Genomic DNA, 21,472 nt, shown 5'->3' with positions numbered 1-21,472 from the left:
TGGAAGAAGAGATGTGTGTGAATAAGGGTGTGGATTCATTTTCCTCCAAAGGCGGCTCAGAGAGGGCTCCCTGGAGGAGGTGGGCATGGAAGTGCACTGCAGTTCTTGATTCAACTTTAGGAGATGCTGACCTTGCATCCCAGGGCCCAAAGGTGCTGCCATAGGGAGATGGCACATGCTCTGTTGTCTTCCCCTCTAGTGACTGCCAGGATAGATAATGTGGCCGGGATCGATTACTCATTGCTGGCACCTCCAACAGTCACAGCTGACAGCCTGGATGGGCAGCTGAAGGTGAGACATGCTAAGAATCATAAACCCTCAATATCTTCGTTTCAGACCCTCCTGGGCTCCTTCTGATCCTTGGACTCAAATTTTACAATGACTCCACCCCCTTCCCATTGACCCTTACCCTCCCACCCCCACTGCACTCTCCACAGCTTCTCCCTGCTCCAGTCACACTGGAGGCCCCAGGGCCTTTGCACTTCCTGCTCCTTCTGCCCCAAACGCTCCTGCCTAGATATCTGCAAAAGTGCTCTCTTTCTTCAAGTGTTTGCTCGAACATTCTCTCCCGAGGAGGCCTCCCTGACCATTGGCACTGAAGCAGAAAGGGATGGGGGAGGGAAAGAGAAAGAGCACCCAGATATTACAACTCAAAAATATGCTCTATTGGCACACAAGTTAGATCTTTTGGGGCCCTGGGTATTACAGTGAACAGCTCGTGATAGAGACAGAGCCCTCTCCTGGGGTATTTGAGCTCTTGCCATTTCTGCCACAAACAGCACTGGAGCTGCCATGAGCATCTTTGTACCTGGATTTCACCTACCTGCTGCCCAGATTTAAGAAATGTTACTGTATTGTTTTATTTGCCTCTGATTTTTTTTTTTAATGAAACACAATAGAAACACAAAGCTGAGGCCCCAGGTGCCTCCACCTCCAGGCAGTCAAATGACCATTTCCGTGTGTCCTTCCTGCATTTTCATACTTTCACTGCATGTCTATGTGCATCAATTGATTCTTATATCGTATGTTTTATAGGCCCTTAAATTGTACATAAATGGTGTCCTACCATATGTATTTTTATAACTCCACATTATTCTTATTTTAGCTGAATAAATGATCTGCTTTTGCAGCATCTTGTCAATTGGTCTTCAGAAACCTATAAACACATATTCCCTGGCGGCTATAAACATGCTCAGCAAAAATGAATAGAATGTGTTTAACACACACACACACACACACACACACACACACACACACACACACACACACACAGAGAGCAGTTTATCTCTTTCTCTTAAACCTTTCAACATTTTGCTAATCTAATAATGGCATTATTCTTTCAGTAGAATTCCTGCGCTTTCCAGAAAGCTTGAGCTGGGCCAGTGGAGGGGTGGGGATTGTGCTGCTGGGCCCTGGATGCCCAAGTCCAACCCCTCCCTGGGCCATGCGCCCTTGAGGCCCAGGGCCACCTCTTCTGCAACCTGTGTCTCAGTCGCTGTCCCACCCTGGGACATAAGCCTGGTTATACCTCCCTATGGGGTTGTTGTGGAAAGCACTTAAAAATTCAAGCCCAGGAGGGGGTGGGCTGCTCAGCCCGTACTTTCCAGGAGCAGAGATGCTGAATTGTACTCCCTAAAGGGTGCCCCCCTCCCCTGCTCACTCCGCTGCCTCCTCCCCCAGGGAGAGTTTTTTCGGCTGGGCCATCGCAGCCCCCCGCCCTTTGCCCCGCCAGCACTGGCCTTCCCCGCTGACCACGACCGCATGGTGTACCTGGGCATCTCCAACTACTTCTTCAACACGGCGGGGCTTGTGTACCAACAGGCCGGAGTCCTGCACCTGACCCTCAAGGATGACATGGTGAGGCTGCGTGGGGGCGGATGTGGGACGGATACTGGACGAGGTTGCAGCAGAAGACCCAGAGTTGAACCTTTGTTCACCCTGTGGAGATCAAGGTCTTGATTTGAGTGTCAACCAGCCCCCTTCAAGTTCAGATATCATGGACCCTCTTTCCAGCTGGATGACATTCAGCCTGCCATGTAACCTCCCAGAACTTTAGTTTTGTCATCAGTAAAACACTGATAACAGTTTCTGCCTTTGGGGGATGTACTGCGGGGTCCAGGAATGCATGAGAAGCTCCACACAGGCCCAGCACGTAGAAAGCACTAGACGAACAATAAGGACCAGCCCACACCAGCTGAGTGCTTGTCCTATGTCCGGCCCAGTGACCCAGCCTGAGTCCTGTATCACAGTAGCATTATCCTCATTGTCTTTGTCTCTAATATTCATAGCCAAACCCCTCTTTGGGTCGCAGTCACATGAAGAAATGACCATCCTCTCCAGAATCTAGTGCAGCCTGATCCCTACCTAGTCACGCCCTCTCGGAGCTCAGCCTAAGCTGCTCCTGGGAAAGCTGCAGTCTCCCTCTCTTTCTGGGTACAGACAAATGCCAACCCCACAGCCCCTCTGGAAACAAAAAAAGTCCATTCAAATGAGAAAGGATCAGAGCGAGGAGGGTCAGTCACCATCACATGCATGTGGCAGAGCCTCAAAGGCAGGCAGGGGGTGGGGAATGGGTGGAGTAAAAAAGCAGAAGCCCCGGGAGTCTTGCTGGTAGGAGAGATGGAGACAGCAGCAGGGCTTCCTGTGTGATCAGTTTTGTGAGCATCTCTGATCCTGCACGGGCAGTCACTGACCCTGCCTGACCACTCTGGGCTGATGGCTGCAGTGGGTCCGCGCCTGTCACACTGACCATACGTTCCGTCTCTCACTCCTCATAAAATTTGTCGGTTGTCCAATCTCTAACATCATCCTCAAGAAGTCTTTCCTCTTTTTCCCCTTCCTACAGATTCCAAAAGAATCCAAAATCCGACTGACAACCGAGTTCTTTGGAACTCTCATACCACAGGTAAGAAAGAGCCTGCTCGGGAGTTGGCCTGGGGTTGCTGGAGAGGACAGGACTCTGTTAAGCAGCCAGATGAGAACCCCCTCCCCCCAGACTCAGAAGCAACCTCGCCTAAGAGAATGGAAATAGCTCTGTGCGGCCACCCCCTATACAGAGAAAGGGGACCCACGTAGGAGGGCAGATCTGGGGGCCCAGTTATTCAACAAATACATACTGAGTACCCACTGAGTGCCTGGGGCCCTGTGCTGGCATTCAGCTGACAGACCATCCCCCTGCCCTCCGAGAGCAGTCTAGTGGGTGAGAAAATTATTATTCAGGCTCCCAAAACAAAAAGATAAGTGAAGCCACAGGTCAATGAGGCCACTTTAGACAAAGCCATCAAGGAAGGCCTCTGTCTCTGTCTGCTCAGGCTGTCATCAAAATGCCGCAGACTGTGTGACTTAACCAGAAATAACTTCTCACAGCTCTAGAGGCTGAGAAGTCCAAGATCAAGGTGCCAACAGAGTCTCATACTGGTGAGGCCCCCTCCCTAGCTTGCAAGAGGCCATCCCCTTGCTGTGTCCTCGTGGCCCTTCCTCTGGGTGCACGTGGAGAGAGCAAGCTCTGGGTCTCTTCATATAAAGATGCTAATCCTGTTGGCACAGGGCCTTGCTCTTATGCCCTCACTGACCTTCATCATCTCCTTGGAGACCCTTCTCCAAATATAGGCATGCTGGGGATGAGGGGCTAGGAGGTTAGGGCTTGAACATATTAACTGGGGGGACAGGGGACTCCCACATTCAGTCTATAATGGCCTCATCCATGGTGGTACTTCCAGAACATTCTATATGGGAGTTCCCAATCATATTTTTTTCCAGGCTGTGAGTTTACCTGGGGGAGGATTGGAAGCTAACAGAGATGGGGGTGCTGCCAAAATCCCCCTCAGTTTCCCTGGGAGCCACCACTACTCTCTAAGGAGGCAAGAGTTGAGCTGAGACCTGAAGGGAGGGAAATAGCCAAGCTAGGAGAAGGGTGGAGAGTCAGGCATTAGGGGAGTGGGAACCAAGAGTGCAAAGGGCTTTAGAGGGCAAGAGAGCCGCTCATACTTGAGGCACAAAAAGGAATCCTGGGTGACTGGAGTTGGAAAGCAGAAGGAGAGGCCTTTGGAGTGAGGTTAACAGGGCGCCAGCTGTCAGATCTTGCAGTCTTTAGAATTTATTGGAAAAGACATGGTAAGACAGGGAAAGTGCTGATGTAGAGCCAGGACAAGGTGGGATTTTAAAACATGTTAATAAAATTGCCTCTTTTGTTGATTGTCCTCACTGGGGGCTGCAGGTGGCCAAGGAGTTCCCCAACATGAAGATGCAGCTGCTCATCTCAGTCTCCTCTCCGCCCTACCTCACTGTGCACCCTACCGGCCTTGACCTTAGCCCTGCCCTGGAGGCCCAGGCCTTTGCCATCCTCCCCAACTCCACCCTGGCCTCCCTCTTCCTGCTTGGTGTGGTAAGCTGTTCCCAGGGGTGGGCACATGAGGCACCATAGACAGGCCAAGCATGCTGGCCTTGGAGTCAGAGGTCCAGTGTGAATCCTGCCCAGATTCAAACCCAAACAGTGGGGCTCCAGGACTTGTGACCAGAACCACCACACACACTGCGTCTGGCTCCCACATATGCCCATTCATTCATTCACTCAATTATCCATTCCCTCTTCGGCTGGAAATGAGTGTTACAAGACTGTTTCTATATTCACTCATATATTTGGTCATTCAATTATGCATATGTATATTTGCTCATTCATTCATTTATTCACTCAATTATTAATTCATTCAATTATTCATTAGATTGCTAACTTGAAATATGCTGTGCTTTCTCTGGTTCATACATGCATTCCATTTATTCCATTATTCATTTATTCATCTACTTATACCTTTGTTCAATTAATCATTCATTTGTATATGTGTTCACTCATCATTTATTCATCCATGCATTTCTTTGTCTATTCCTTCATTTGTGTGGTTAGTCCTTCACTAATTCAAGTTTCATTGCTGTTGTTGATTTGTGCATTCATTCATTCGATCACTCTGTCATTCCACAAACAATGACTACTGGGGTGAGGACCAGACTCTCTTTCCAGGAGGTATTCCTGGGCCTCAGGCAGGTCTGCCCAGTTTCAAATTGAGACCCATTATCCCCACTTTATAGATTAAGTGGATTCTGAAGGAGTCACCCAAGGTCACACAGACAGTGGCAGGAAATCTGATCTAGGAACCTCAGTTTCTGACTCGGTAAATACTTGTTGAATGAATACTGGATGATGGCTGCAAGAATAGGGCTAGCCTGGACTCCAGCCCCAAGGTCTGTCTCACCTAGCCGCCAGGAGTGGCTATGAACCAGAAAAGATATGGCATATTTCAAGTTAGCTATCTAATAAATATTTGAATAAATTAATAATTGAATGAATAAACGAAAGAATGAACAAATACACCAATGCATAATTGAAATGGTCTCAGAAGCAGAAAATGGTAATTGCTTGATAGTCTAGGGCTTATCAACAAGCACAAGGAAAAGGATTGATTCCCTCCACTTTGGATTCTGTGGGTCTGACCCAGCAGTGTGGGCTCCCAGGAGGAGCCCCTGTGAAGCTGCCCCTCCTGGTCTTGCAGGCCTGGCAGAGCCCCCGGCTCTGGGTCGTGGGGCCTCAACTCCTGGGATATTGTTTTGCAGAGCACAAATATTTCTGTGAAGGTTGACATCAAGTCCGGAAGGCTTATTGGAGAGCTCAAGATGGACAAGTAAGTGGGCCTGCGGGGACGGGAGGAGGCAGCTGCCATCCATTCTTGGTGCTCCCCGGGTACAATGACCTTATCATATGCCAAGCACTGTCTCGTTGCTTTCCTGTCTGTCAGTTAAATTAAACCTCAAAATCATCCCCACTTTGCAGAAATTGTAATGGATGCTCAGAAATGAAGTGACCTCCCACGGCCAAACTTCTTAACATGACCAACATTCTGGGTTTCACTGGAGTGTCCCTCTGCCCTGAAAGTCCTAGGGCGCCCCTCAGGCCTGAGCTGACCTGACCCCTCAGTGCCAGTTGCTGATCCCCATCCCCACCTCCAACCACAATGGCTCCTGGCCATTCCATGTCCCTGGCCTCCCCTGGCGCTTGCCAAACTCCCTCACTCAACCTACATCTTCATACCCTGTCCTTGGGCCCTCACAACTGCCCCCTGCTGGGAGACTCTGGAATCCATGTGAGCCCATTTGAATCTGGCCTAGAAGTTGTGGTGGGGGGATGGGGACCCTGACCTCCATTTGAAACTTAGCTTGCCTGGGCAAGCAACCTCAGTTTCCCTGGCTGTAAAATAAGCCCAACAACTAGTCTTTGCCAACAACATCAGCATGAGGATGAATTGAGATATTAACATGCATTTCAATGTCTGCAACACTTCCAGGGAGTAATATGCCCTCAGTAAGCAAGAGAGAAGAGAAAAAGACGCAGTAAAGGGGAATTTTAGAAATGGGAGGAGAGACAGAAACAGAGACTGATAGACTCAGAGAGAGAGACGAAATGAGGGACGGAAGAAGGGAAGAGAGAGAAAGAAGGAGACGCACAGAGATAGCGACACCAAGAGAGCAGATGTGACCACCCCAACATCCAGACCTAGAGGCCAGCTCTTCATCACGATCACACTGTTCGCCTGGAGTCTTGACCCACATTCCTGCCTGTTTCCACCTCTTCTCTGGCACGGAGCTGTCTTTCTTAACCTTGAGATCGGCTCCTGAGGGTTACGCACTGCTTCTTTCTCCTGGCATCATTTTGACAAGTGTTACCGCTTCAGAAACATGTGGGTTTAATTTTCCTTGAAACACCAGTGGGTCTCTCAAGTAGAGGAGCCAGAGAGGATACAGCTGGGTGATGACTGAGCACAGACTTTCTAAAATATGCAGGGGATGGCAGAGAATTCTATAGGGCAGAAATCCCAGGGCTCCTGACTGTTGGTGAACAAGACAGTTTTCAAGCTTTATTAGGGTTTTGGAGACAAGAATGTTGCCATCAGAGAGACCTGTTTGAAATCCTACTTTGCTATTGATTAGCTGTGTGACCTTGATCTGGTTGCTTGCCTTCTCTGAGGGTCAGTTTCCTCATCTGTAAAACAGGCGTGTGATGGCCTTTGCCTCTTGGGTGTTGCAGGATTTCAGTGGGATAAAGCACCCAACTTAATGCTTTAAATAATAAGAGTTCAATAAACAGCCATTTATTTTCCTCTTTCTCTGAGGTCACGGTTAAAATGCCTTGCTTCATTTCCTAGAAGACTAACATAAGTGGTGACAAAAATGGTCCCTAATTTTCCTGGAGGAAAGAGAACAACTTATTCACCATAGTTTCAGCTGTAGCCCTGGAACCACCCCTCCCTGGACCATTGTGGGTCACAGTCCATCCCTGAAGCAATCACTTTGGCAGGAGAGGTGTCTCTGCCCTAAGCCAGCCCACCCCAGGGCTCAGCACTAGCAATGTAGGGAATGGGGGACTTTCCCAGAGAAAAATCAGGGGGGCTATAGATAAAGGAAGGGAATGTGGATTGGGGGTGGGATATGGGTCAAGCTAATGGTGGTCTCAGCCCTCACCCCCCTTTTCACAGGCTGCTCCTACAACTGAAGCACTCCGACATTGGCCCCTTCTCGGTGAGTCTGAGACACTTGGTGACTCATTCCACCCCACCTCCCCATCCTAAGGTTATTCAGGGGACCCCTGGGGTCATTTAGGAGGCCAATGGCTCATTTGCATATAAGTTGCATATGAAGTAATGATGGGAGGAGCTCCGTGGGCAGAGAGACCTGAGCTGGAATCCATGCTCCCTACTTACGACTGTCGCCTCCTCTCTGAGCTGCGTTCCCTCCTCACTGATCAGGGACAGTCCTTTCCACCTGAGTTAATGGGATGAGTTTTAACTGGGATGAAATGTGCACAATCTGGTATGGAAAATTTCTCAACAAATGCTTGTGGACAAACAAGTTAATGACTTTTTTGAGCACCTACTGTGTGGCAGGCACTGTTGAGGGTATGGGATAAAAGGGACAAGGAAGCTCCCCCAGATCCTTACCTCATAGTAGACAAACACGAAAAGAAATGAAGATCCTTCCAGTCATGAACAATGCAATGAATAACAAAATGGAGGTGGGCTAGAAAGTGACAGGGAGGGTTGAGGTTAGACTATGTCATTGGGGAAAGCCTTCTGGAGGTGGGGATATTGGAGCTGAAGTTGCCAGCAAGGCGAAGATCTGTTGTGGGCAGAGGGAATGGCAGGGCCATAGGCCCTGAGGTGGAAACAAGCTGGGTATGCTTGGGGAATGGAGGGAAGACAGTGTGACAGGGACAGAGAAAGGTGGGGGGATGGAGGAGGAGATATGTCTGGAAGAGGCAGGGCGGGACTGGCTCCCCCAGGGCCTTCTGGGCTGAAGAAGATAGTGTTGAAAGGACAGTGAGACAATGGACTCATTCATGCAGGGAGAGCATGATCTGATTTGTAACAGTGTAAAAGATGCCACTGGCTGGGGTGAGGGCACTGGATTGCAGGGTCAAGTGTCAGATCACACAGGTCAGGGAAGACTGGGGCCTTTGTGCAGGTGAGAGATGATGGAGGCTGGAACAGGGCCAGGTAGAAGAAGAAAGATGGTGGATTGAAGACATACTTTGGCAATAGAATTAGATGGAACTTGGTGTAAGATCTGATGTGCGTGGTGAGGAGAAAGGGCAATGAGGAATCACTCCTAGGTGCTGGCTTCAGCAGCCGGATGAATGTCAAAGTCACTTTCTGAGATTGATCAGGGCAGGTGGGAGGAAGAGGAGCTGGCATCTCACCAGACCTAGTAGATGATTCCACTCCCCAGAATCACTGACCACCATGAAGTAGGCCCATCCTCCTACCCTCACCCCAGGTACTAGTGGCGAGTTGCCCATATACGTGAGGTTCAGATGCCCTTCAACAGCCATCCTGAATGAGCATCACCTTAGAACTTCCCTTTGGAGCCATGGTGTGCTCTTTCCACAGGCATCTTATACATGGGGCTCTAACCTCCCAGGGAACTCTGGGGAATCCCTAAAGAACATTCCCTTAGCTTTCTGAAATGCCCCCCAAGATCCTCACCAAGTGGGTGCTTTGTTAGCCACCCAACCCCAAATTCAGACTATCCCAAACCTCCCTCTAAATCTGATGGAAATCCAGCCAGCCATTGTCCATCTGATGAGCTTACAACCAACAGAAGCACCTGGAGGAGCCTCTGCACACATGGACTCCTTGACACGCCCAGAGGTGTAGCTCTGTTGGCAGCTAACTTCTGCTTCTATGGAAAATAAAAATAGTAAGTCCCCAGATTCAAGAGAAGAAGGGCACCAGATCTGATGAGCTCAGGGAATCACAGCCTGGGGAAGGAAACCCAATTGTTCCAGAGACAAAAATGGACCTATTTGCAAGTTGTAAATGTCACCACTAGAGGCAATTATCTTGAGGGTGTTACGTTATTTACAATTTTTTTTTCATTATTGCAAAAGCAAAACACAGACATTATCAAGCAGGCAGAACCTATGCATCTGTAAAAACAAAGAAAATTTTTAAAAACCCCTATTTTCAGCAAGTCATCATTTGGAGTATATCCTTCCTGACCTTTGCTATTTATTGACAACAACGCAATAGAATTAAGTGGCTTCAGTAATCTGCTCTTCCTTATTCAAAATTCCCTAATGAATATCTCTGTGCTGATCATTGTGTTTCTATAATATCCTTCTTAACAGTTGCATAGTATTACCTGGGATCAAAGGGCCACGACTCCCCCCAAACATTGGAAATGTGGGTGCTTCTAATTTATTGCTTTGGTTATATCTGTCACTGGGTGAGCATCCTTCCATTGCTCTCTCTGCCGAGGCCCTACATCATTTCCTGAGGATAAACACCATAGAGGCATGCTTGCAGCCCACTGGAAACACACATTCTTAAGACTTTTGCTGAAACTGCCAAATAGCCCCTGAAAAAATGGAAACACTCTGTTCTTCAATCTGTGGAATCTGACACAGATTTTCACAAATAATACTCCGATGGCCTCTCTTGCACCCTACAGTTTAGTAGGTGTTTTCCTGGAAACTCTAGAACGAAAGTGACCTTGATCCAGCCATAGTCTTGACATCATCACAGTTTGCCCAGCTGGAGGGGGGCCGGGAATGGAGAGGGCAGAGGACTGCTGAGGCCACAGGGTCCTGATGCGGGCCCCATCCTCCTTCTGATTTCCAGGTTGAAAGCCTGCAGAATGTTATGAACTTTCTTTTGCCCACTGTTGCTCTTCCCAAGATTAACGGTAAGGAGCTTTGGAGAAATGATTGATTTTTGGTCCCCAATTTTTTGGTCAAAAGTGGGTGGGGTTAATTCCTAGAACCACCTAATACCTGGCCCCAGTTGTGGGTTCTGGTCACCTCAAAGGAATCTCAAATAGCATGGAAAAAAAGGAACCCATGGGAGCTGAGTTCCTACCACCTGCCCATCCATTTCTTCTCCAGTCCTTACCATAGCCCTGCGAGATAGGAGTTTTCGTGGGAAGAAATGGAAGGTCAAGGAAGTTAAGTGACTTGTTCTGCATCACAGAGCAGGTGGAACTGCGTTCGATCCTAACTGGGTTTGATCCCATCAGCCTCTTTCCAGCTCTGGGAAAAGGGCCAGGGAAGAGGGCTAAGGTCAGCTCAGCACACTGGCAAGGCCTGCCATTGCAGAGGCAGAGACAAGAGTATAAATAGAGGCCACACATACCACGTGGCTAGAATATTTAGAAATTATAAATTAAGACAACGCATTATTAAATAGACCGATTTATTCCCCCTCCCCACCCCTTGAAACATGTAGCTTCAAAATGACCTGAGAGAGCAGGTTTGAGTCTCCAGAGTTCCAATTCAGAATGTGGTAGCATGCAGGGGGCGGGGGGGAGTGGGGAGGTGCAGCGCTCGCCCCTTGTCCACTGCCCATCTCTGGCTTTCCCTGAACATTGAGGGTCTCTGGCACATGCAAGGAGTTAGTCCCAAATGCATGTCCGTGGGCTGTCCCTAACCCATGCAAGCAGCCACCCCAGGCATCCCTCGGGCCTGGTGTCTGCCAGCAGTGCCATCGCCCCCGGGAGGACAGTGGTGTGGGCTTAGGCAGGAATTAGAGGCCCGCAGGTCCCTGGATCATGGTGGAGAAGAGGATGGGAGATTCCAGGGCAACCTTTTGTTTAGGCTTACGTGCCCACGTCAGTCCCTCCCCAGAACCAGGCTTCAGGGAAGCTGTCTCTTGGGCCCCTGCCCGACCTTCTCCTCCCCTGCGCCTGACCTTCCCCCCCCCCTTACAGCGCGCTTGCAGCAAGGCTTCCCGCTGCCGCTGCCCACCCACGTCCAGCTCCTCAACCTGCTGCTTCAGTCTCACCAGGTAAGTCTCAAAGGGCCCTTTTTGTCAATCTTCTTTAGTAATAGCAACTGTTGCAGGAAGCTTCACCTATGCAAGCCCTGTATCAAGAGTTTTCTACCTTACAACAACCCTGGAAGGTGGTTGCTGTTAAGAAACAGAGAAATACTGAGACTCAGAAAAGTCACCGGCTACTCAGTGAAGGCCAGAGTCAAAGGCAGATGTCTACTTTGAACCATCAGCTGCATCCGTCTGACACTGTGCGTGGTGAAACGTAACTCCTGGGTGGCCACAGAGCCTCTTCCCTAAGGCAGATGGGTATAAATATTGACACATGCATTATCAATCTTCCTTTGCATCTAGCCTCATTCTGGGCAGGTAGGGTATGAAGTGTGGTCAGTGTCAGGTGGATTTGCAATCCCTGGTGTGGATCTAAACACGGGGAACCAAAGAGTGTACCTCCTCTGGTCTTCCTCCAGCCTGGGCCCCAATAGCATTTGACACATTTACCCCATTCATGGAGTGTTTCCTCTCTTAACTTCAGAGTCTTGCTCTGGTTTTCCAGCCTCTTCCTTGCTGCTTCCTCCTTCCCCTTCCTTGCCAGAGGGAGTTCTCAGGGTTCCCTGCAGAGTCTCATCCCCCAAAATTGGCTTTCCCTGTTCACTTTCATCAAACTACCCAGGCTCAAGAGTCTCCTTGGTGCCATCCTGTGACCCAGCCCTGCCTCTCGTTTCTGCCACCCTCTTGGCTTGTGCATCTGTTGGCATCCCCAGTGGCTTTACCCCGAGACCCCTAAAATCTGGCATGTCCCAAAGCTGATCTCTCTGCAGTGAAACCATCACCCACCATAGCATTTTCCTTGGTCAGTGGCTTTCTGATAACCTCGTGGCCCTCATGGGAAGCCCCCATGTCACCCAGACTTCTCAGCCTCCCTCACCGCCACCACCCAATCATCCTGTAGACCAGAGAGCCTGTGGGGCTAAGAGATTGTAGAGAAATAGTGGAAAGAACAAAGGAACGCATGCCCATGCTCCCGACACGGTACTGAAAGGAAAAAAACAAAGACCCCCACGGCACAATTTAATTTCTTCATTTCTGAAAATTCTGAGTGAAGGGCGCAAAGGAGCCAAGAGAAGTATTTTTGCAGCCTTGATCAGAACAAAAGCTCCCTTGGGCTACCATGAGGCCAGGATGACAAATGAAGCCTCCACAGCAGCCCCGGGGTCTCCACGCCTGAGAAGGAAACAGCTGCCAGTGAAGCTGCTGACAGAATCAGGGGCATGGCAGCCAGTGGTGTGCAGACCCCAGTGGCAAGACCTGAGCGCCCCAGGCTCACCCCTGCCTCTCCATTCGCCCCACCCTGCTCCTCCTTCCCAACTGGCAGGCTCTCGAAGTTTCCTTCTAAAACCCAGCAGAGCAGCCCCACATCACAAACAAGGGGTGCACATTCAGCCGGTGACAGCATTCCCATCTCTCCTAGGATTTCCTGCTGTTCGGTGCAGATGTTGACTACAGCTGAAGTCGCCGAGGGTGGTGGGGCTGTCAGCCACCCAGGTGAGGTGCTGTCAGCACCCATTCCAGCCGGCCCACCTTTTCCCAGCCATCCCTCTCTCGTTCTTGATGCAGAACCCCTTGAAGACTCCTCTGAATTCAGATTCAAAAATGATCTAAACACAGGGGACCTTGCTCCTTGGAAAAGTGGTGGTGTGAAGCCCTTGGAACTTCTTCTAAGGGCTATTGCTGCATGCACATTTCCTCTAGGAATTGTGTTTCCGTTGTAACCACAATACTTCTTTTTGTGATACACACACAACAACAACATTTGTTTTTTACTGTGGAATTCTGTGTGATGGTTTGTTTCTTGTTTTATGTCCATTCATTCAATTGTTGGCCGAACTGGTATGTTATGGCAGTTCACAGCACAGATATAATCACCTCTTTTTATTTCTCTAGTTACTCTCTTGAGCCCCCACTTGCCTCCTAATGTCCATTTTTTAGGACATCCCTCATTCTGCACTGCCCAAGAGTACTTGGGCTTACTTGGCTCAAAAGGAAAGTCTTGCTTCCTAATATAACCTCAATCCACTGGACTGTTGTTCCTGCTACTGCCTCATGGTGTCACTGTTGAACAATGATTCTGCACAGCCCGTTGTCTTCCTGTGTAGTCACTGTGACCATGGCTCCATCACCACCAATGGGCTTTGATGTTGAACAGCTATCCTGCACAACCTACACACAAACACTTGCCCCTACACAGTCACATGCATGTGATGGCTCCCTTAGTCCATGCTCTCCTGTCCAGCCATTGTGCCCAAAGCAGAACACTGGGCCAAGGGACAGACACCCTTGAAGTTTTTTCAGTCAATCACATCCTCAGTTGCAATTAACACTTCCCCAAGACTCTCCAGGCTGGAATGGAAACCAGATGCTCAGGCCAGGACTCTTGGTGAATTTCCTTAGGGGCTCTAGGCCACTTCCTACCACAGGGCATCAGGTGTGCCTGTCTCGGGCTACTGCATGGGTCTTAACGCCATTGTGCCTCAAATTGATCGATAAATCCCAGACAGCCTCTGTAGCTTTTGGGTGAACAATGACACATCTGGATAGCGTTAAGCAGGCAGTGGGTTATAAGTTGACATGACCAGATTTCATTTTTAAATATCCTGTTGTGACTTCTAAAGCACTGGAGGGACAGGGGTAGAAATAGAGTCTGTTATTATTCAGAATTCATCCACAGTGATAGTAAAAATGGAGAGAAACATTTGCAATGCAGAAAAGCAGATAAAAAGATGCTTTAAATTTTTTTATTTTAAAAAATATACACACTTGGGCCTCCCCTGGCGGCGCAGCGGTTGAGCACTAGGCTGCGAAGCTGCCCGCAGCCTCTGCAGCGCAGGTTCGATCCCCGGCTGCCTGCGAGGGTCCCACATGGCGCGCAGACCTCTCCTGCCACCCGCTGCTCCCCTCAGCAGTGCATTTCGTCAGTCTGCCTGTTCTGTTCCCCACTCTGGCTCTGGTGAATTCTCTCACCTTCCTGCGCTTCTGACTGTACCCAGTGCTTGTATAAATAAATAATTAAAAAAAATCTTAGAAAAAAAAATATACGCACTTCTGCTAATATCATCTACTCTCTGTTAAGTGGAGGTAAAGGCTCTGGGACCACATTGGAAGGGAGGATGCACAGCACATGAAGGATTTTGTGTCATCTTCACCCCACTCTCCATCCCCCCAGCTGAGAATGGGTCAGTTCTTTTAGATGGAGTCACTCTCCCTGGATCGCACAGCTGGCAGGTGGCAGAGCTGGGATTTCCACTGTCTCTACTATTAGAGTCCATGCTTTTCCCACCCCGGCCACAAGTCAAAATCTTCTCTGGGACTTGACAAATTTAAGGCAAGACTGCTGTGTTCAGTTGCATAAGTTGTGCACTATAAAAAGACATCAGGCTAAGGGAACAAAATGCTTTCTCTAATTTGTCCACCAAAAGTGTGCATCTTTCTCTGTTTGCCAAAGGCTTGTGGAGTTGCTGAATAGGAACTGAAAAGCAGACAGTGAGACTAGAAGGAAAAGAATCAGGAGGAGCACAGCATGGGTGAGACTCAGAGGCCTTTGAGACTGTTAAGGACTCTGGATTTTGTTCTAAAAATTAAGAGAAGCCATTGGAGTGTTTTGAGCAAGAGAATGGCAATAACTAATTCACATTTTCAAAAGACCCCTCTGGTTCGTGTAGGGAACATAGCTGGTTAGTACAGGGGACACAGCCCTGCAGCCCCCCACCCCCCCTTCCTCTCCTCCATTCTTTTGGAGGTAGATGGTCCCTCCCAAACCTACCCTCAACTTTCAGAAACATTGTGGCAACGTCTGCCCCACTTCCTATAGGAAACATGCAATATTTCTTGCACCTGAAGACTGGTGAGTAGACACCCCTTGCCCTGGGAACCTCCCTTGAATGGCTGAGGAACAGGCAATTGTTTGAGAACATTTGAAGAACATTCTCCACCACACTCCAAATCATCCACCTGCCCACCTACAACACCACTGTTTGGGCCGCTGCTCCCTTCAGGCTAAGCCTCACCCGCTCCATATAACCAGTGAAGGGGATGGTGCTCCTATTTGGGGGTGTTGAAACTGTTCTAGACTTAGGTTGCAGTGGTAGTTGCACAAGTCTGTGAATATACTGAAAACCACTGACTACACACTGTAAGTGGGTAAACGCCCCCCTCTGTGAAATCCCTGTCACAGAGCTGTGCAAGAAATAATTGCCCAATTGCCCACTGCAGACGGCCTGAATGCTCATCGTTGGAGCAGCTTCCCTTCTGGGCGAAGCATTCTGCCTTGGGGTCCTTTTGGAAACAGTGACTTCAATAAGAGGGAAGGGTACCCCAGGAGAGGAGAGACTGGGGTGGATCATGGGGAGACTAACCTCTGTGTTCACCACTTTTCCTCATCCCATGAGTGGCCACGAGTGGCCTGCCCTGGGAGGAGTCTGGAGTTCAGGGAGATTATGTGGCCTGCCTGAGGCCACAAGCTCAGTGCTCAGAGCCTGGGCTACAGAGTTGTCTGGGCCTAGTTTCAAATGTCATGGGCTGCACAACTCTCCTGATACTACTTAACCTCTCTGATCCTCCCCTTTCTCTGAAAAGTGAAAATAAAACCTCACCCTCCTCTTTGGCATGAGGTGACTGGGAGGAGTCAGTGGACAGTTAACAAGCCCACAGCCCCATGGTTGAGAGCATGAGCTGTGTTCCCAGACACTGTGGGTTCAACTCCCAATCCTGCTTTTTACCAGCTGCGTGACCTTGGATGATTGACTCTCTGGCCTTCAATTTTCTCATCTATAAAGTAAGGATGAGACTAGTACCTACCTCACAGGGTTTTATAAAATTCAAATATATGTGAAGTCTGTGTTACAGGACCTGATAAGTAGTAACCAAAGCCAGCTCCAAGTATCAGTAAACCGAGTGCTCCTTGCTATGCTGTAAGGACTGTCGCTGGCTTGTCAGAGGTGGAGCCCAATGCCTGGCACAGAGTAGGTGCGCAATAAGTACTTATTTTTTAAATGCTATGCTGCTGAATCCACATATGTATGGCTTGAAGCCATGAAGTCAGTGATTCTCAAAACCTGATCTGGAGCTGCCTGCCTGGAAGGTCTGATGCCAAGAACAGAGCCGCCGCCTGGCCCAGAAATGAAGGCGTGCAGTGCTGGGCTCACAGTGTGACCTGGGCCCATCCTTCTCCCTCTCTAGGCCTCAGCTCCCCCATCTATAAAGCAAGTACCCTCTGGAATTCCAGGAAAGGAATCCAATAAAGTGGGCTCTGGCAAAATATTAAAGAATGTCTTCTTGCTGAGAAATTTTCATTTTAACAGAAGCTCCTTGGGGTCCTCAAGCTGTCAAGACCCAGTAAATTGAGGCTACTGCTGGGATTTTGGCTGCTGCCAATTGCAGAGGCAGAGAGGAGGTGGAGGGAGAGATGGGAGGGTCCTCAGGTTCCTTAGAGCCCCCTGGGTGAAGGGCTGTGCATCCACACAGCCAGCCCTGCTCTCGGGGGTCCCCTGGCATCCCAAGTAGGTGACTCAGAACGTCAGACAGCACTGGCTTGTCACTGGCAGTATGATTTTTCTTCTGTAAACCCACATGCCTCCGGCTGTATGTGTGTGTGTGTGCATGTATATGTGTGTGTGTGTGTGTGTGTATCTGCAGGTTATAGTGGGACTTGGGGGAAAGCTGCCATCTATTTCTAAACCTCCACCCCAGAAAACCCTACAGGGATCCAGAACTGCGGGTCCGCATAGCATCATTCTCTCCCAGCCTGACCCAGTGTTCTCAGGAGGGTGGCGCCATCACAGAAAACTGCGCTTAAAATGAGAGTGAACCCAGCTAGAGAACTGCTGAGCGGGGAGGGAACTTGGACCTCGCTTCGTCTCTTGTTCTCTAAGCACAGTCCAAGATTACCCTCATCTGGAAGCTTATCGGAAATGCAGAGTCCTGGCCCCCAAAGGAAGCTGATGAACCAGAATTTGCATTTCAACTTGATCCTGGTGTGTGAGTGTATGTGTGTGTGTGAGTGTGTACATGCGTGTAAATACATATATAGCACGAGTTCTTCATCCAGCCAGCATCAGTGAGCACTTAGGCTGTTCCTGTTTCTTGGCTGCAGTGAATGATGCTGCAATAAACACGAGAGTACACATACTCTGCAGGATCCGTTTTCATCACCTCCAGGCATATACCCGGACGTGGAATTGCTGAATCATCTGTTAGTTCAAATTTTAATTTTTTAAGAAACCTCCATAGTAGCTGCACCAATATACATTGCCACCAACAGTGCTCACAGGTCCCCTTTTCTCTAAGTGCAGATGCTGTGGTACACACACACACACACACACACACACACACACACACGGATATTTTCAGCCACAAGAAAGGAGAAAATCCTGCTATTTGCAATTATGTGTATGGAACTTAAGGACATTATGCTAAATGAGCTAAGTCAGACAGACAAAGGAAAACAAATGCTGTATGATATCACTTGTATGCGCAATCTAAAAAAGCTGAACTGGTAAAAAAGTAGGATGGCAGGTCCCAGAGGCTGGGAGGTGGGAGAATTTTTATTTAAGAGTATAACTTGGATCTAAAAGATGACTAAGAGATCTAGTGCACAGCGCAGTGATTATAGACAACAATACTATATTATACACTTCAAATTGCTGAGAAACTAGATCTTAATGGTTCCCAACACAAAAGAGAAATGAATATGTGACGTGGTGGAAGGGGTCATATTGCCCTATATAAATGTATCAAATCTGTAAGTATAAATATACCTTCATCTTACATGTCAATCATAGATCAATAAAAATAAATTTAAAAATAAATAAACAAGATCCTGGGATGACTTGAAAAATGCTGTCCATTTCTGCATTTGGAGGGAAATGAGGATCACACAGGATTACACAGGGTCACACAGCGTCAGGAGCTGTGCCTGTAAGGACCCAGGCTTCCTGCTGCTGGTGCTTCTCATTTTATGGCTCTGAGTTCAGGCCACGCTGCTCTGTCCAGGACCTCTCCTCCGTGTGACCTTCAAGATCCCACAGCATGTCCCCACCTCCCCCCATGGCCCCAGGGACCTCCTGCGTGAAGGAGTGTGGTTGCTGTGTGTTTTCAGCCCTGCCTTGTGAAGTCTGCTGTCTCCACAGAGGACCTGCACAGACTTAGGAGAAGAATTAGAAACAGGGGACAACTATCTGCTCAAAAGAGCAGTGGGGCAGAGGGGACGGCCAGTGTGCTGACGTGTCCATCAGCATCTAGGCAGGAAATGATAGTCCAGCTCAGATGCTTCTTGGGATTTGAATTAAGGGGCTATTTGTAGAGTTGGGAGATGGGCTTAAGGATGCCCAAGCCCCTGGAACCTGCATCCCTAGACTTGAAGCAGCAAAGCAAAGAGATGGGGTACGCCCAAGTTTCGGAGAGACTGGAACCTCAGGTGAGGGGTTCAGGAGTAACACAGCCGCTGCCAGACCCCCATCTTAAAGGAGGAAGCAGCAGGGGAGAATGTTCTGACTGCTCTCTTCTTGACCTCTGGCCTCCCGTCGTGCTGCTCTTAGACCGAGCACTGAGTCACATAGTGGGTGAGTCAGGATTCAAACCCAGGCATCTGGTCCCAGAGTCCATGTCCCCAACCTTACACTGTCCTGCTTTGTGCGCATGTGCTCTTTCAACATCTCTTTAGCATGTGTGCAGCTCAATATTCCAGACGCTGCAGTTTCCAAATTCTGTGTTTTTCCAATTCTTTTCAACCAATACTTTCGTAATCAGAAGACAACAAACACGCTTCCTGGTCAAAGGGAGAGCGTTTTCACAGCTGAGCCATGGCAGCTGCAGGTGTCACCAGGTGGATGGACAGCCTGGGAGAAGAAAGGCTGGCGATTCTGACCAGCATTGGGGTCATGCTGCCCCCAGGGGCCTCTGCTGGGACCTAGAGCCAGGGTTGGGCACCTGTGGGGGTGAGGCCAGCCCTGGGGCCATGCAGCATGCTGGCTGACTCGGGCAGTCTCTGACCCAAAGGTTGCTGCTGTGGGAATTTCCGCCCCTGCATGGCCCCTCACCAGGAACATCCTCAGTGTTGCCAGAGGAAGACTGACCTTTGTGTCCCCTGGAGGTCCCACTCTCCAGACTAGATCTCCCACTGTCCAAGCTGGAAAGGCCCATGGGAATCATCTCCTCGGTCCCCATCATTTTACAGAGAGAAACTGAGGCACAAAGCAGAAATAAGGTTGGCTGAGGGTCACATGGCCAGGCAGGAACTGAGCCAGGTTGGAACTCAGGTTCCCCAGTTCCAACCCAGGACACCTCCCGACTTGGCAGGCTGAGCCAAGGAAGCAGACACCCCTAGGACTTTGGGAGCCTCTGGGAAGCACTTGTTGCTAGCCAGCCTTTGTCCTGACCCTCTACTGACCTTGAACTCACTCTTCCATAGGCCGGCTCCCTCTCATCCTTAGGCTCTCAGCTCAGATATCTCCTCACAGACGCCTTGGTTCAAAATGAGACAGTGTCTACCGTAGAGACTGCTACAGGGCAAGGGGAGCCAGGGGGCATAACCAGTGTGGCGACTGGCACATAGTAGGTAGCTGCTCAGTAGGTATCACCTTCCTGCCAGTTCCTCCTGATCAGAAAGGACCATGGATTCAGACGGCTCTGCCCTGCTCCCAGGAGCACCCAGGCCAGTGTGTGTGTGTGTGTGTGTGTGTGTGTGTGTGTGTGAGAGAGAGAGAGAGAGAGAGAGAGAGAGAGTAGAGTAGGGAATGGGGAGGAAAGGATAGGACCCAGACAAACCTCAGCCTGAAGGACAAGACCTTCACGCTACAGAGGATAGAAGGACCAGGCCATGGGCTCCCTGTGCTCAGCAGGGTAAGGATCCATCTTCTCCCAATTCCAGTGCCTCTTATTGACACACTGGCAAGAAACTGTCTCCTGTCACAGTCAGTTTGTTGGGGCAGATAGCAAAGACCCACACAATTTCCAGGGAAGGGCACGCAGATTACACCTTTTGATGGGAAGTGTATCAAAGAATTTGTAGGCTTATCTTTAAAGGACCATAATTACAGAAAAGCAGAGAGTGGTTAACGCTATGGCGGAGAACATGCAGAGCATTCTGGGACCTCAGAGGATGACTGCTCTCTAATCTAAGGAAATGTGTGTGGGGGTGATCAGGGAAGGCTTCCTGGAGGAGGAGGCAAAACAAAGCTCACGAAGTGAAGGAGTCCTCTTGGGATCCCTATGAAATTAGCACAGTCCCTACTATCAATTCAGTTTTTCCAAGTGAAACTTTCCTATCTTTATCTATAATAAATATATGTCCCTAGAACTAGCCCCAAGAAAATAGAAAATTTAAAAACCAACAAGCAAAATTATATTCCTGCCCATGACAATCCTTGCTAACTCCCTTGTTAGAAATTTTTCAAATAGGTAAATTTGGGACTAGAACAAAGAAGTAGAAGTGGTGCCATTGGAAACAGATGGCCCCAAACCCCACCACCCTGTGACCATCTCTGTGTATCAAGAAATTGATACACTTATTTCTGCAGCCTTGGGTTAAATGCACAGTAGCGGCTTGTGCCAAGGCTCTCTGCCTGGTCACTTTGCCCTGGGCCCCACTTCTGTGTCTGAATTTCACACAGTTCAGCAAGGAACTTCTTGGCCACGACACATTTGCATATAGACTAAATGATGTAACTAGTGTCAACTTCCAGAAGCAGAATTGCTGTTTCACCAGCCATGCAGATATTTAAATAATTGCCAATGTGGCTTCCAGAAAATTTAACCACCAGCAAGGCTTGAGAAAACCTCTCTTCCTGAAGAGGGGAGAGTAGGAGCAGGGGGACCATTGCTTTAAAAAAAAAAAAAAATTTGCAGAGAAAGAGGAAAGAATGTGCATAGTCCTGGAGCTGTTTTGCCTCCTAGCTCTACCACGTGCTGGGGGTGATCTTGAGGGAGTGACTTGGCCTCCCTGAGCCTGGCTCTTAGCCTACAGCCAGGCCTTCCTAGCAAAGAGAGAGGGATGTTTCTGGGAAGGTGGCTGGAGAGTGTTGCCTGGAGCTAGGCCAACCCAGGGCAGTGATACAGGTCTCTAAGTGTGACCCATGACTCCAGCGTGTTGCAAACACCTGCTCTGCACC

General features: G+C 49.2%; 1 protein-coding gene across 2 annotated transcripts in view; it reads left to right on the top strand.

Annotated features, from left to right (window-relative positions):
• The window catches only part of BPI (bactericidal permeability increasing protein), a 28,472-nt gene extending 14,646 nt beyond the window's left edge, over window positions 1–13,826 (top strand). Inside the window, exons 8-16 of one of the 2 annotated variants that reach the window (XM_037495202.2) lie at window positions 200–291; window positions 1,681–1,857; window positions 2,846–2,905; window positions 4,217–4,384; window positions 5,605–5,672; window positions 7,521–7,563; window positions 10,164–10,227; window positions 11,248–11,324; window positions 12,781–13,826. In XM_037495202.2, the coding sequence (XP_037351099.1) occupies window positions 200–291; window positions 1,681–1,857; window positions 2,846–2,905; window positions 4,217–4,384; window positions 5,605–5,672; window positions 7,521–7,563; window positions 10,164–10,227; window positions 11,248–11,324; window positions 12,781–12,819 (788 nt within the window). In that variant the 3' untranslated portion in view covers window positions 12,820–13,826. Of the gene's footprint in view, window positions 1–199; window positions 292–1,680; window positions 1,858–2,845; window positions 2,906–4,216; window positions 4,385–5,604; window positions 5,673–7,520; window positions 7,564–10,163; window positions 10,228–11,247; window positions 11,325–11,440; window positions 11,623–12,780 lie in introns of those variants that run through there. The other variant, XM_054696579.1, reaches the window with a different exon arrangement.
• Window positions 13,827–21,472: the final 7,646 nt, after the last annotated feature.

The sequence above is a fragment of the Talpa occidentalis genome, unplaced genomic scaffold (genome assembly GCF_014898055.3).
Source record: "Talpa occidentalis isolate TD23 unplaced genomic scaffold, MPIMG_talOcc4v2.1 talOcc4.10, whole genome shotgun sequence".
NCBI classification, from domain to species: domain Eukaryota; kingdom Metazoa; phylum Chordata; class Mammalia; order Eulipotyphla; family Talpidae; genus Talpa; species Talpa occidentalis.
The sequence above is the reverse complement of the archived record's forward strand: the minus strand, read 5'-3'. Positions and strand labels throughout refer to the sequence as shown.